This window comes from Aedes aegypti, chromosome 1, assembly GCF_002204515.2.
Source record: "Aedes aegypti strain LVP_AGWG chromosome 1, AaegL5.0 Primary Assembly, whole genome shotgun sequence".
Taxonomy (NCBI): Eukaryota; Metazoa; Arthropoda; class Insecta; order Diptera; family Culicidae; genus Aedes; species Aedes aegypti.
The window spans coordinates 211,740,663-211,754,842 of record NC_035107.1 but is presented as its reverse complement, the minus strand read 5'-3'; the positions used below and the strand labels follow the sequence as shown (position 1 = coordinate 211,754,842).

At 37.1% G+C, this 14,180-nt stretch overlaps 1 protein-coding gene and 1 long non-coding RNA gene across 2 annotated transcripts in view; both read right to left on the bottom strand.

Moving 5' to 3' along the window:
• Positions 1–2,155: 2,155 nt before the first annotated feature.
• Positions 2,156–2,720, bottom strand: LOC110674608. Its single transcript, XR_002499037.1, has 2 exons — positions 2,403–2,720; positions 2,156–2,345 (listed from the first exon to the last, which is right to left on the bottom strand). It is a non-coding gene; the product is annotated as an uncharacterized LOC110674608 (long non-coding RNA).
• Positions 2,721–8,419: 5,699 nt separating this feature from the next.
• Positions 8,420–14,180, bottom strand: part of LOC5568726 (eukaryotic translation initiation factor 3 subunit A) — a 39,863-nt gene continuing 34,102 nt past the window's right edge. The window contains exons 3-4 of the mRNA XM_001658055.2: positions 9,111–9,379; positions 8,420–9,035 (exon numbers count right to left, since the gene is read on the bottom strand). Of these exons, the coding sequence (XP_001658105.1) occupies positions 8,980–9,035; positions 9,111–9,379 (325 nt within the window). The 3' untranslated portion in view covers positions 8,420–8,979. The remainder of the gene's footprint in view (positions 9,036–9,110; positions 9,380–14,180) is intronic.

Below are 14,180 nucleotides of genomic sequence, written 5' to 3'. Positions count from 1 at the left end.
CGAGACGTTTCGGAACAGCAGTCACTGACAAAAAAGTTGTAGGGCTAAAAATCTCGTTAATAAAGATAAAATATAAAATAAAATATATATATATATATATATATATATATATATATATATATATATATATATATATATATATATATATATATATATATATATAATAATTTTCTGTTAGATAATAAAATCATTACGCTAAATCTTGTAAATAAATACCCTTATAAATGCTGGCAAAATTTAAATATGAAATTCATAAGCTCAGATGAAAAGCGCATTTTTATATTTATATTAAATTATCTCAACAAAATACAAGTTATTTGCCCAGAGGATTCCTGGAGTTGTTGGCAAAGTTTTGTACAAACAGTAAAGTTGTTTGGGAATGGATAACGAGCAGCATGAAGGAAAAAATAAAAATATCTGTAGATGACCCAGAAGAAATGCTTTCTAGTGTGATTCAAGAAAGACAGTATCAAAGTAAAGTTACTCTGTGGCTAACAACTATAGGTATCAGTTATTATTTGAACAATTAGTTATCTTAACGATGGAAAAATAAGATGTGGCAAAATGCTTCTGCAGATGGATTACGTAAGAATAAGTAAGAAATTGCAGAGTTTTATTAGTATAAGTTTTGTAACGTTTTCGTTTTATCAATAAAGGAAAAAAAACTTTTAACACCGTGCATAAGTCCTCTATAATAGGAGCATACCCTACAGTATTATCATCGAACGCCGTTTTTTTGCACAGGGTGTCTACTCGTTTACTGAAATGAAATTCCCTGATATTTCCAGGTTTTTTCCAGGTCTTAAGAAATAATTCCAGGCTCAAGAAAAACTCTTAAATGATTATCGAATTATTAATTTTTAACGAATTTGAATTCATTTCAAACAGTAGGTCTTAAAAGCAGTGCTGGGAATGAATTTCGCGAAAATCACGTGACTTTCCCAGTACAGTAGTTTAAAAACGTGAATCTCACCAAGCAGCCTATATTGGGTACATGAATTTTCTAAATCGTTAGTGTCATTGAAGGCTCTAAATGCAGGAAATGCAGCGGGAAATAGAACATTTTTCTACAGTAATTTGGGGTTGCCCTTAGCAACGGGTGTTTTGCAATTTCCTAGGCTCTTTGCCTACAGCAACGATAGGCGTGAGTTTCACTGGCTTCGCTGACTGTAACCAAGCATGGGAAACACTCACTCAGTTTTTGTGTTTCCCTCACTCGCTTCCACGCACAGTCGGGAGCGAGAAAGTCGTTTCTCTAACCAAGCCGAACGTTTCAATTTCCAGTGCCCATTCTGCTTCTTCGGCGAACGCCAAGCGAACCAAAAAACGGCAACTGATTGAGTCGCTACCGATTCTAAAAGCCGAAGGCAACCGAATGCATACCGAATGATTGTTTACATTCTGATTCCGTTGGAGTGGCATTCGGATTTGAGTGCTGATGAGTGTTCACTGACTGGCAATCCACACCACGGAATGATTCAGTGAGTGGGAATCCGCTCACTCAGTTCAATGCATTCGGCGAATGGATGCTTAATGCTTTCACTCGTGCCTCGCAGATACAAGTGTATTGGTATTCACTTCTCTTCGTGTTCCTTCCGATTCTTGCTTTTACACAATCGGTTTTGACGCTTTCATGCTACACTCCACCCAGTACACTCTGAGAAGTAATCATGTTCAAGTCATTACCAAAAACATATAGCTTTTTTCCATAATGCTTTTCATATAGCTCTTATTTAGAAATTATATAGATAGCGTTCATTATGAAAATCACATACCTTTTAAGCATAAAGACGATGAATATGGAATCCAATGGAAGTTGGTGTTATAGACAGAATCATATACATTTCATCCAAAATAAATATAGATAATAATTGGTTCTTTAATAAAACTGAAATAATGTTTAAATGGCATTTACTACATGATTATTTGAAAAAAAAAGTATCAAAAATAAAAGTACGCTAGAGTAGTACATTTTAAAATTATTTATTTAACATAACGTATTAGAATCCACGTAAATGATTTCTTTTTTGACATGTTTTGAGAGGGACAAGTACTTCCCCAGTCTTAAAATCTTTCATCATCCGGGTATTCGAATCCACTACTTAACCATCTCATAGTTACTACTGGAACCTGCAGCAAAGTAATTTTTGTTGTAGGATGGTCGGTACAAAAATCTAAAACAATGGAACCATGTTAACAAAATTTAAGCACAAAACTAACTGCCGAATAAAACATCTCACCTAGATATCGTCAAACACAACTTTAGAAAGTTCTCAGTTGTATAGAATCAGCAGCGAATTTCTTCAGCGAGCAAGGTAAATGCTCGCAAATAATGGTTTCACATTCTGAAATATGTACATAAAACTATATAATTATTGAAAAGCTTATATGTACCAGCTTACCGTTACAAATTTGCAAAAGCTCGTCGTTAAACCAAAATCTGCTACCAAATTGTATGCAGTGGCCGCCATCGTAGTACTAAATATAAACAGATTTTTTTCACAATATAAAATCATATAACATGTATCTGATTTTTCAATTACCGAACGGGTAAACGATATCCAATAAGTTATATGTGAAATTCAAACGGCTTTCATATGGTTATTATTTAAACCTCGTTGGACCTTCATATAGTCTTTATTGGGTGTTAATAAAACCTATCAAATATGAATTCTGATGCGTGTATATGATATTCCAGATAAATATAATCGGATTAATTGGCTCAGTGTACGATTCAGCTATCACTGAATGTTCGGTAGCAGCAGATTTTTTGCTATTTTTTATCGGTGGCGTTCGGGTGAGTGAGAGAATTTTCCCGTAACTGAAGTAACCATGAACTCTAAAGAAAATCACATGAAAAAGCGTAGGAATTCTTGTGGGGTTCCTTGGTAAAATTTCTAAACGAATTTCTTCAAAACTATAAAATAAATCTTTGTGGGTTTTTTTTTGAAGAAATTCCTGTACATGAATCTTTGGAAAATGGAAAAAGCTGGAGGAATCGATTGAGAGATTAGTGCATAGTTTAAGATAGTTTTCGGGAAAATAAATCAAAGAAATAAATGAAGAAATTACGGGTGCACAATCTGGAGAAATTCCTCTAAGCAGCCTGCAAAAAGTCGATGGATGAATTTCTGGGATAATTGGTAGAGAGAACTCTATAAAAAAAATCTAGAGGACATCGTTGAAAGGAATCTATGACAAAAGGTCGAAAGGACAAAAGGTCGAAGAACAAAAAAGGTGGGACAAAAGGTCAAAAATCTATTTTCAAAGAAGGAAAAAATTCCCACCATGTAAATCATTTTCGACCTTTTGTCCTTCGACGTTTTGTCTTTCGACCTTTTGTCCATAAACCCGTTGAAAGTATTCCGGATCAAATTTCTTGGAATTACTGAGATATTTCTTGTAGCTTTTCTTCGAGGGATCTGAGAAAAAAATCTAGATGAGCCTGTTGAATAGTCGCATTACAGTCTCTGAATGTTACAGTGTATAATTTTGCATCAGGATTAATTGCAAGCAATATGATAAATATAGTGACTTTGAAGACCATTGAGTCAAGTTCAAACTCTTCAAGCTTGATTGGCCGCCCGTGGATGCTACTCCAGTATCGCCAGATCAGCTGCACTTACACAAGGAACCTACCGAATGACTGCTTGGGACTAACAGGCATCCTCAGTGTATAAGTGCTGGTGATCTTCTATTTTGAGGCGACAATGGTGCCTGCAGACCAATGTGGGGAAGGGGGAGGAAATGATGTTGCACTTATACTGGCCCACTGTAGACCGTGGAGTCCAACTGCATCTTCGCCAGTTCGTGCGGGAGTGTATGGATTGGCATGGCAGAGAAGTTTGCTTTTGTGGTTAGCAGACTGCCTATGAATCAGGCGTAAGGAAAGACATGCGCGTGGAAGAATGGAAGCATTAGGGAAACGGTTTCTTGTCCGTCTCTTATTCTAGCGTTTGCTATGAACGCATAGTTTGAGTGTGATAGATTTAGAATGGGCCCAGATATCCGTAGCGGTTAACGCGCAGCTATTCAGCGTGACCATGCTGAGGGTCGTGGGTTCGAATCCCGCTGGTCGAGGATCTTTTCGTAATGGAAATTTTCTCGATTCCCAGGGCATAGAGTATCTTCGTACCTGCCACACGATACACACATGCAAAAAAGGGTCAATCGGCAAAGAAAGCTCTCAGTTAATAACTGTGGAAGTGCTCATAAGTACACTAATCTGAGAAGCAGGCTTTGTCCCAGTTGGGACGTAACGCCAGAAAGAAGAATAAGAATATTTAGAATGGAAGATAGAAGCAAGTGAGAAATATACAACTACAAAGTACGAGGAAAGGAACAGGCCTGAGATTAAACCCATGACCTTCTGCTTGTGAAGCAGAAGCGGTAGCCATCAGACCACCAACCTCGTCTTTATACCGTGCACCCCCGCTAATTTGAACGGTACCTCATGCAAACCATCGGGGTTCATTTTTAATTTGAACATCTAGTCACCCTAGAAACGTGTTTCTGGTTACTTCTTTCACTGTTTTGTTTTGATTCTGTGTTCCGTTCCACGGCGTTCCATCTCACTTCACTCCGTTCCATGAGATAAATGACGTTTGAACCATTTTTAATCTGAACAACGTGCAAATTAGCGGGGTACAGATTAAAAAGTGTTCAGATTAAATGTGGTCAAACCAACGGGGGTACCCGGTAGTGACTTTGCAGACCATTTTGTTCAAACCAGAGACTTTAGAGATCTTCCTTCAAAAAAAAAAAACATTTTTTTTCAAGACTTGCGTTGAAATAGACACCAAGTATCTTAAAACAGACCTGCTACCAACTCTGCACAGGACATACAATGTGTTTTTTTTTTGTATTTCATTAGAATTTCTACGAAAAACAGAAATGCTTAACAAATATTCTGAGAGCGGGCTCTAAACAGCTAGTCTGGTCTGAAAAAAAGGTTTATTCAGAAGTTTCATTAAAAAGTATTCATTTTACTAGTGTATGCGTCAATCTTTCACATTAATCATTAGAGCATCTTTAACGGGGGCGACTATTCCGGTGAGTAAAATGATCACCCACAGAGCTGTCATTTTAGTAGGTGATTATAGAACGAAGCCACACCTCAAATTTTCAAGAGCACAAGACTTGAAAACCAAACAGCGCTCTGCGTTGAAAATCTATCCCATTGGTTACCACCAGCAAGCAAGTATTTTGATTGATTTTCAACGCGAACTGTCGTCAGGTTTTCCAGTCTTGTGCACTTGAAAATTCGAAGTTTGGCTTTGTTTTATAATCACCATAAATAGTCACTCATTCTCACACCGGTCGCTTCTATATTTAGTAACTCATTTCCGTACCGGTCCACTGTGTTTTATTTTCTCGATTTCATGCGCTTTTTGAATAGCGCCCAAACCATTGATTTTAGCGATATAGTTTGTTCGGAGAAGTTTCTTGGTATATTAAAGCGCAACTTTTGACGAAAAAAAATTTGTGATCAATCCACCTGGCAGTGAGATAGAATTTTTTTTTTTAAAAACATTTAGATAGACATATGGTGTCTTCGGTAAAGTTGTAGAATTGGCCATTTGAAACAACTTTGTCGAAGATACGATTTTTCTATCTCTTATACTTTTTGAGATATATTCCGTTGTATGTGAATGGCCCCTAAAAATCATATTTTTTATCATCACTTTTTTCCAAGATTTTTAACATTTTTTGTGTTTTCTACAAAGTTGTTTGTCATGAAAAAAACCGTGTTTTTGCTGAACATATCATCACCCTATCTTTTGAAGTAACAAAGTTATTAATAAATAAATCTTTTTATAAGGGTAGTTTATGCCTATAAAACTGGCTTCGGCGCAAAATGGCGCAGACAACTCTTACAAATTATGAAAGTACCATATCTCCCCTTTCGGCAGTTGATAAAAACTTTTGTCTATAAGCGTCTTTGCATGGGTTTTTACTATCAAACAAATAAGCCTTATTAAAATTTATTAAATTCGACTGATAATTCTTTTACTTTAAGAGATATCTATCAGGTGCAATTATCAGCAAAAACACGCGTTTTAAGATGTTCAGCAACTTTGTAGAAGACATGAAAAATGTTAAAAATCTTGTAAAAGAGTTACGAATTTTTTAACATAAAGTACATACATTTGTATGGAAAAACTCGTTTAAAATCATTATTGTTCATAACGTTTTACTTAAATTTTTAACATTCTTCATGTCTTCTACAAAGTTGTTGAACATCTTAAAACGCGTGGTTTTGCTGAACATCGCACTTCTCTATCTCTTAAAGTAAAAGAATTATCAGTCGAATTCATTTTAATAAGGCTTATTTGTTTGATAGTAAAAACCCATGCAAAGACGCTTATAGACAAAAGTTTTTATCAACTGCCGAAAGGGGATATATGATACTTTCATGATTTGTAAGAGTTGTCTGCGCCATTTTGCGCCGAAGAAAGTTATAGAGGCCTAAACTACCCTTTTAAAAAAGAGTTATTTATGAATAACTTTGTTACTTCAAAAGATAGGGTTCAGCAAAAACACGGGTTTTTCTATGACAAACAACTTTGTAGAAAACACAAAAAATGTTAAAAATCTTGGAAAAAAGTTATGATCAAAAATATGATTTTTAGGGGCCATTCACATACAACGGCATATATCTCAAAAAGTATAAGAGATAGAAAAATCGTGTCTTGGACAAAGTTGTTTCGAATGGCCAATTCTACAACTTTGCCGAAGACACCATATGTCTATCTAAATGTTTTGAAAAAATAGTTTTTTCTATCTCACTGCCAGGTGGATTGATCACAATTTTTTTTTCGTCAAAAGTTGCGCTTTAATATACCAAGAAACTTCTCCGAACAAACTATATCGCTAAAATCAATGGTTTGGGCGCTATTCAAAAAGCGCATGAAATCGAGAAAATAAAACACAGTGCGGTCGTTGCATTTTGGGTCAACATATTGGGTTGTGAAAATAATGGTGATCATTTCAGGTTGGGAATTTTTGGAACTCTACTGGAATATCTATTATATTGTGGTGCGGAATCATTATAATTAAATCGGAAATACTTGTGAATCTGACTACAATCCTTGGGATTTTTTGGATCCTTTTCTTGGAATTCCAGTCAGAATCCCAAGGATTCCGGTTGGAATCCCGAGGATTCCGGTTGGAATCCCGAGGATTCCGGTTGGAATCCCGAGGATTCCAGTCGGAATCCCGAGGATTCCAGTCGGAATCCCGAGGATTCCAGTCGGAATCCAGAGGATTTCAGTTGGAATCTGGTTGGAACCCTAAGGATTCCGGTTGGAATACCAAGAATTCCAGTTGGAATACCAAGAATTCCAGTTGGACTCCCAAGAATTCCAGTTGGAATCCCAAGGATTCCGGTTGGAATTCCAAAGATTCGAGGTGAAATCCTGAAAGACAAATTCTTTCGAGAAATCGAATATTTCAAAAATTTCTCCCGGTTTTCCAATAATTAAATCAGATTCCTAGTATTCTTATCAAAATCTTGAATTTTTACCAGAATTCCCAAAATTTCATAATTTCCACTTTATGCGCATCATATTTTCAAAATTCCCACCAGAATCTCAGAACTTCCATTGTATGCTTAAATTAAAATCGAATAGCAGCGCTACTATCGCGCAACTAAATTTGCTCACCCGATGCTTCCCGAAAGCAGTATGGTATCTTGCCATCTAATTGGAACGAATAATTTTGACGATGGCGGTATGTTGAAAAAATCAATTTATTCAACATTTATTCGTGCATTTCAACCAGATTGAATCCTACATAATCCTATTCTGATGATTATTGGTGGGTTAGATCACTATATACCAATCATAGTTTAACTTTCAACATTAAAAAACAGCATTTTATACAACTTTGAGGACCCGTAGCTCAAAATTGTAATGTGCTGGAACGTTATCGAAATTAGCTTCAAATTAACCACCCCCAAATTTACTAGGCACAAGATTTGATCTTTTTGACACGCAAAAATGTTATCTTTGTTAAGCTGTGTTATATTACTGGTACCTTTGAAAATTTTAATCATGCAGATTCATAACCTGCAACAGACATTTTTTTTCCGGAACTACGGATAATCGATGATTTTAGTACTTTATGATAAATATATAGTGGATTATTTGAAAGCATTTCACAGAAAACGTCCAATTTTATCAATGAACTGTATCGTTGAAGTAGCATTTTTAAGTGGCGCAGCCGAAATTTTTTATATTAAATAAAGTGTGCAAAAATAGTTTCTAAATAGTTAATCGTGGACACATTCAACCATGAATAACTGTTTCAAAATTATTTCCCTGAGTGTGGCCAAAATTCCCTGAGAATTACAGGTTTTTCCAGGTAGTAGACACCCTGTTGCAGGAAATGTTCGGACGATTAAAAACGCATATCCGGGTCAGTGTTCATGGTTACATAGGAATATAATATACGATTTAATAGAACTGGTTCAGACAGAATTCAGAGCTCTCAATACATTGGGGTACACTTCTCTCGCAAGGCAACTCCATCTCGTCCCAAGTTTTACCATTCATGCCCCATAAAGTTTATCAATCAATCAAACTACCAAATATTTCTAGGATCCTAGTTTCATTAGTTAACGTATGTCTGTGTATTTGTTGTGTGTAATATGAGTAATGTATGTAAATTTGCCCCCATCTCAGACCCTCCAGTTTAGCGTTTGCAGTTTGTGTCGGAAATGGTTCCGTTAGTTGTTATACTGTCCGCCCTTTTTTGGTATGGATCAATGGATCGAAAAAAAGTAGATCAAAACCAGGTTGTTTGTTAATCATTGCGGAACTGGGAACCATTTCGCCTTATTTTAATGCAGCCTATAATAATAGCAAAAATGTCTTAAAATGAACTGTCTAAAACAAATATAAGGTACAGCTAAAGATTTTTGAAAAAAAGTTGCATATATTCTGGATAAATGTTTCCAACGCCGAAAGAGTTGTGTGCTTAACGGTGATGCTTCACATCAGTCCAGCCGTCCTCATCCGGGCCGGTGTTGCGGGCTGTAAAGACAAAAGCAACGTGCGGTCAATCAACAACATGCTCAAAAGCGGGTTTCGCTTAGATTCAGTACATACCCTCCTTCGGTCGCTCCTCGCGACGATCGTCCTTCGGTTTGGCCTGATCCTGTCGGGTTCTCCAATTGCCACCGTCGTCGCCTCCGCGGGGTGCTGGCCGGCGCCATGCGCTGTCACGATCGCCACCGCGGTCTCCCCGATCGTCACGACGTGGTCCTCCGCGGTCGTCACGACGGTCACGGTTGCCGCCAAAGTCCCGACGATCTCCGCCGTCACGACGTTCGCGATCGCCTCCCTCTCGACGCATGCCGACACCTCGTTCACCATCGCTGTTGAGAGGATCGGATTAAAAGGGTAATGATCGTTATTTAACTATTGGATCAAGATTATTTGCCGTTTGAAAGTAAATTAAAGCAGTAAGCTAAAGTATGTGTGTACAGTCAACTTTCGTTCGTTGCACTAAACCTTTAGCCCGTTTAGTGAAAGACTTTCACTAATCGGGCTGTCAGGCATTGCAGAATCCGCTCTCATTTGAGTATGAAGCACGATCAAAGCAAGCAAAGAAAACATCCCATCTGTTGCGGTTCACGATCGTCATTGTATCGCAAGGTTTAACAAGTCTGATAAATGGAAGCAGCGAGCGAGAGCCCCAAAGAGAGAGCGATGATAAAATCCATTTTTCTCGCTTGTTTACCGTTGGGGATAGGGGTTTTTCTTTTCTGGCACGATAAACAATGTACGAACTTCCAATAGCAATAGCGTCCCCCAGGCTTGAAGCATGTTTAGAGGGGTTTTATCATGCACTACTATCCCCCCAATCTGATCAAAGTTGTAGCAGTATACGATAAACAGTCTCTCATAATGTGCAGCATGTTATGATAGTTACAAAGAGTGATACGTGAGAGATTCTCTCAATTTTCTCAGGATTCAATCCCTGACCAAGAACCAGTGGCGCGGGAAGTGGGTAGGACAGGTAGGACATGTACTACGCACAAAAACACCTAGGTAGGACACTTAAAGGATTGTCCTACCCATGATTCAACAAAAACAAAAACAAGATCAACAGAAAGCTTGAAAAACAAATTAATTTATTTATCATATATTCAATATACACGTGAACTCGATCAACGTCGTATTTATTCTTATGGAGGATGGAAGATACGATGAGGTTTTTCATTGTATTCTCATCAATAATGACATTGTTGTAATTGTTAATGATTTCTAAAAGTTCTGGATCGTGAGAAGAATGATTAAGAATATCTATAGTGAAAATCATGGGAATCAAACTGTAATAATTGCTACAAGAAACTTTTTTAACCGTTAGAAAAACAAATGCATCACTATGGCATTACTTAATTAAATAAAAGGTAGTTTCTTAAACATATCTATGACCAACCCTGTATTTGTTCTAGATCAAATTGCCATGAGCATTCCTGGAAGTAATTCTTGAGAAGTTTCTGGAGCATCCATAGAGAATCATCAGAAGAGTCTTTGGATGAAGTAATGAATTAATTTAATACCAGTCGCATCGTGTTATACACAGCACGAGTGTGATGGTGCTAGCGATTTCTGAACTCTTATAATAATCTTTCAAAGCATTGCTGAACCTCTTGACCACGCTAAGCCTGCTCCACGCAGTGCATGCGTTAAAACTACCGTACACCCCCGGTAATTTTTTAAGACAATTTACACCGTCTTCAGCCAAAGGCTGCACAGACTGAACGAACACTAACATTAGGCAACGGACAACACGGAACACCCAGTAGCCCTGTGATGAATTTTTCGTTTGACGAAAAGTTTCGACCGACCGGAGCGAAAATCGAACTCACACCCCGTGACACAATACGCCTAACGACTGACGCCGCTAATCGCACGGCCACGAAGCCCACAATTTGAACGTTACCTCATGCAAACCATCGGGGTTCATTTTTAATTTAAACATCTAGTCACCCTACAAAAGTGCTTCTGGTTTCACCGCTTTCACTGTTTTGTTTTGATTCTGCGTTCCGTTCCACAGCGTTCCATTCCACTTTACTTCGTTCCATGAGCTCTATGACGTTTGAACCATTTTTAATCTGAACGATGTGCAAATTAGCGGGGTACAAATTAAAAAGTGTTCAGATTAAATGTGGTCAAACCAACGTGGGTACCCGGTACACAGAATGAGGCAACCAATGCAGAACTGGCTGACTGAGTGAAAATTCTGGGTAGGTCGCACTCATTCTGTGAGTAGCCGACGTGTAGGCCTTCGGCTGTACGGGGATTGATGGAAACGGAACTGTCAATCATCTCCCGCGCGGCAGCAAACAGTTGGCCGTTGGTAAGATGGGGAGTTTTCTGGGATTTTTTTTAACGAAAAGCCGGAATATGGTCGCAAATGCGGAAGTGTTTGTCCCCATTTTCTTCCGCTTCTGCTATTCGAATGAAAAAAAATTCTAAAAACCTTAAAACTTGAATGTTTTTTTTTCAATGTTTTCAGAAGCAAAACAAAAATGGAAGCGAATTCCGCATTCTAAGCGTTCCTCCTCTGTGCGCATTTCACTCATTCGGTTTGTGGTAATGTTTGTACAACACTGTGTACAGCCCCCTTTGCACAGAATCTGTACTGCATGAGGAGAGGCCGATTTTGTGCGCGCTGCACTCATTTTTGAGCGGATGAAGTTTAGCGTGTAGTGCTTTTATTTAGAATACTTCGAGAGTTTCCTAGAGCAATCTCTCCAAAAAACCTTCTAGAGCTTTCTCAACCAATTCTTCCAGCATTTTTTCAATGGATGCTTAAAAGAATTTCTCCAGAATTTTTCCGCATCGAAATTGTTCCGATGAAATCCTCAATTGTTTATTCCATTTTTCATTTTCATTTTCATTTTCATTTTGCAGCGTTTGGTGGGGCAATGAGAGCGCAAGTCAGTCCAAAGCCGGGGTAAGGGATAGGTAATGGCCGTAATAGTCTATGCGGACCACTTGAACACCATCGGAAAGGATAAGAAGGGTTGGGGTAGGGTATAGGGAATGGAGAAGACTTGACACAGTAATGCGATTAATGCTGCAAAATGTAAATGTGCTGAAAGCAATTTAATTTGAGTTTTGAAGTTTGATTTGACTTATTAAAATTCCAAATAGATCGGCCATTGTACAAGTAAGAAAGAATATGCTGATCGCTTTCTAGAAATTTTATAAACAACAAAATAACAACAATATGAGAGCTGCTGATGGCACAATGCGACGCTTTAGGAGATTTTGATACTGAATGAACATTACTATACAGAGCGCAATTTAATCGATGGTGATAACTTTACAAACTTTATCTGTTTTTACACTGATTGACGATGCTGATTTACATAAAAATATTTTAAAAATAATTGATATTATTAGTTCATTTGTTTGTGTGATCTAAGTGTTAATAATGGAAAAATTTTACATACCCTTGATAATAATACTTCCCTGATCAGAAATATTATATTTTGAGTGCCCTTTTCGAAGCTATTCTATCCAGGTATCCATGTACTGCTTTCAATCCTGAAATTATTCTTATTGTGCATGCTCATGCATTATATTAGTGATGATCATAATCATGCAACAGATAAGAAGGAGAGAAAAAGAGAATATAGGAACAGTGATTAGTAATGAGTTAATTATGTAGTTTTGTTAGAATTATAAACAATTAAACAGCAGTAATGAATAACTTATAAAATTACTTTGCAGCATAGCTGAGCCTTTCGGAACGTAAGACCGATGTATAAAAATAATTTGTTTCGAAATTGTCCGCGTGGTCTTCTAGTGCCCCTATTAGATCAGAATCAGTCATAGACATACATATCGAATGCTCGCCATGACCCTATGACCAACATTTGTATATGTATAGACTTAGCTGATGTGGCTTTTCTAATAGGTAGTTCTTTCACTCATTGATTGTCTTCAAAACCTTGTCAAGTATAGAAAATTGATTTTATTTCATTTATTACTACATTAAAGCTACATTGTACTTATTAAGTATTAGGTATTATTTTATGTTTTTATCACTATTGATATTATCAAGGCCAGAATTCCCAGTGAGTGAAGAATTTTATAGTACTAGAACACCATAGAAGATCGCTTAACATTACCTAATCATGGAACGGCTTTTTGCTCTATTATTTTAGGTAGATGCTATTGATCTCCCTTTGCTCCTATCCGCAACCCGGTGCACGCGCCCTGTTGGTTTTCGAAAACCTCGTAGAAGATTACAAACCGTCAATGGCATTCCCAATTACTACCCCACATTGCACATTCAAGGGTCTGATTGTGCTCCTAACCCACCCTCAGTCTGTAATCTTCTCGCCAGTTTGAAATTATATTTTCCCGAAGTGAAAGTAATTTTGATGAGTGATAGCGTAGTGCAGCCCAACTGCATAGTACAGTAGTTTAACCAGAATCTTTAGGTCAGAAGATAAAATCTAAATTTTGTAATAAAAAGGTTGCCATTGCTTTGAAATTTACCCAACATCTAATCAAAACTACTAACAACAGCGATCAATTATCAAAATTCATCGCTCCCTGGAAAATATAATCCCAAGCCCAGGGAAATCCTCAATTGTTTATTCCAGAGTGTTATTTTTTTTTGAAGAAACCCTGGCAGAACTTTGGCAAAGAAATAAAAATTTCCTTGAACGAGTCCTATTTTTTCCTGGAATTTTTCCAGCATTTCATCCTAGGTTTATTTCTACAGTTTAACTAAACATTTTTGAAGAAGTTTCTTAAAAAAATCCCATGCAATCTTCAAAAGTTTATTTATTATTTACGTATGTTTTATCAGCGGTTATTCTAGGACTTTCTTAAGAATACTTCAAGGATTTTTTTTAGAAAATTTTCCTTGAAATTTCCCTTGGAAAAAAAACCAGAAAAGCAAACTTTCAAGACACACTTGAGAAAATCTCACAGATTTTGAGAAATTTAATTTCTGTGCTTCTCCTTGGAAAATCCAGGTTGATTTCTTGATGTATTCAATATAGTAATAGAACCTAGTAACCTTCAATTTTCCGTCCATGATTAACATTTTTCTTAACTGTGCACAACATATTTGCGAACGTTTGTCCTACCCATGGTTTCGAACGTAGACGAGCCTCTGCCAAGAACAAAAGAAACTCAGAACTA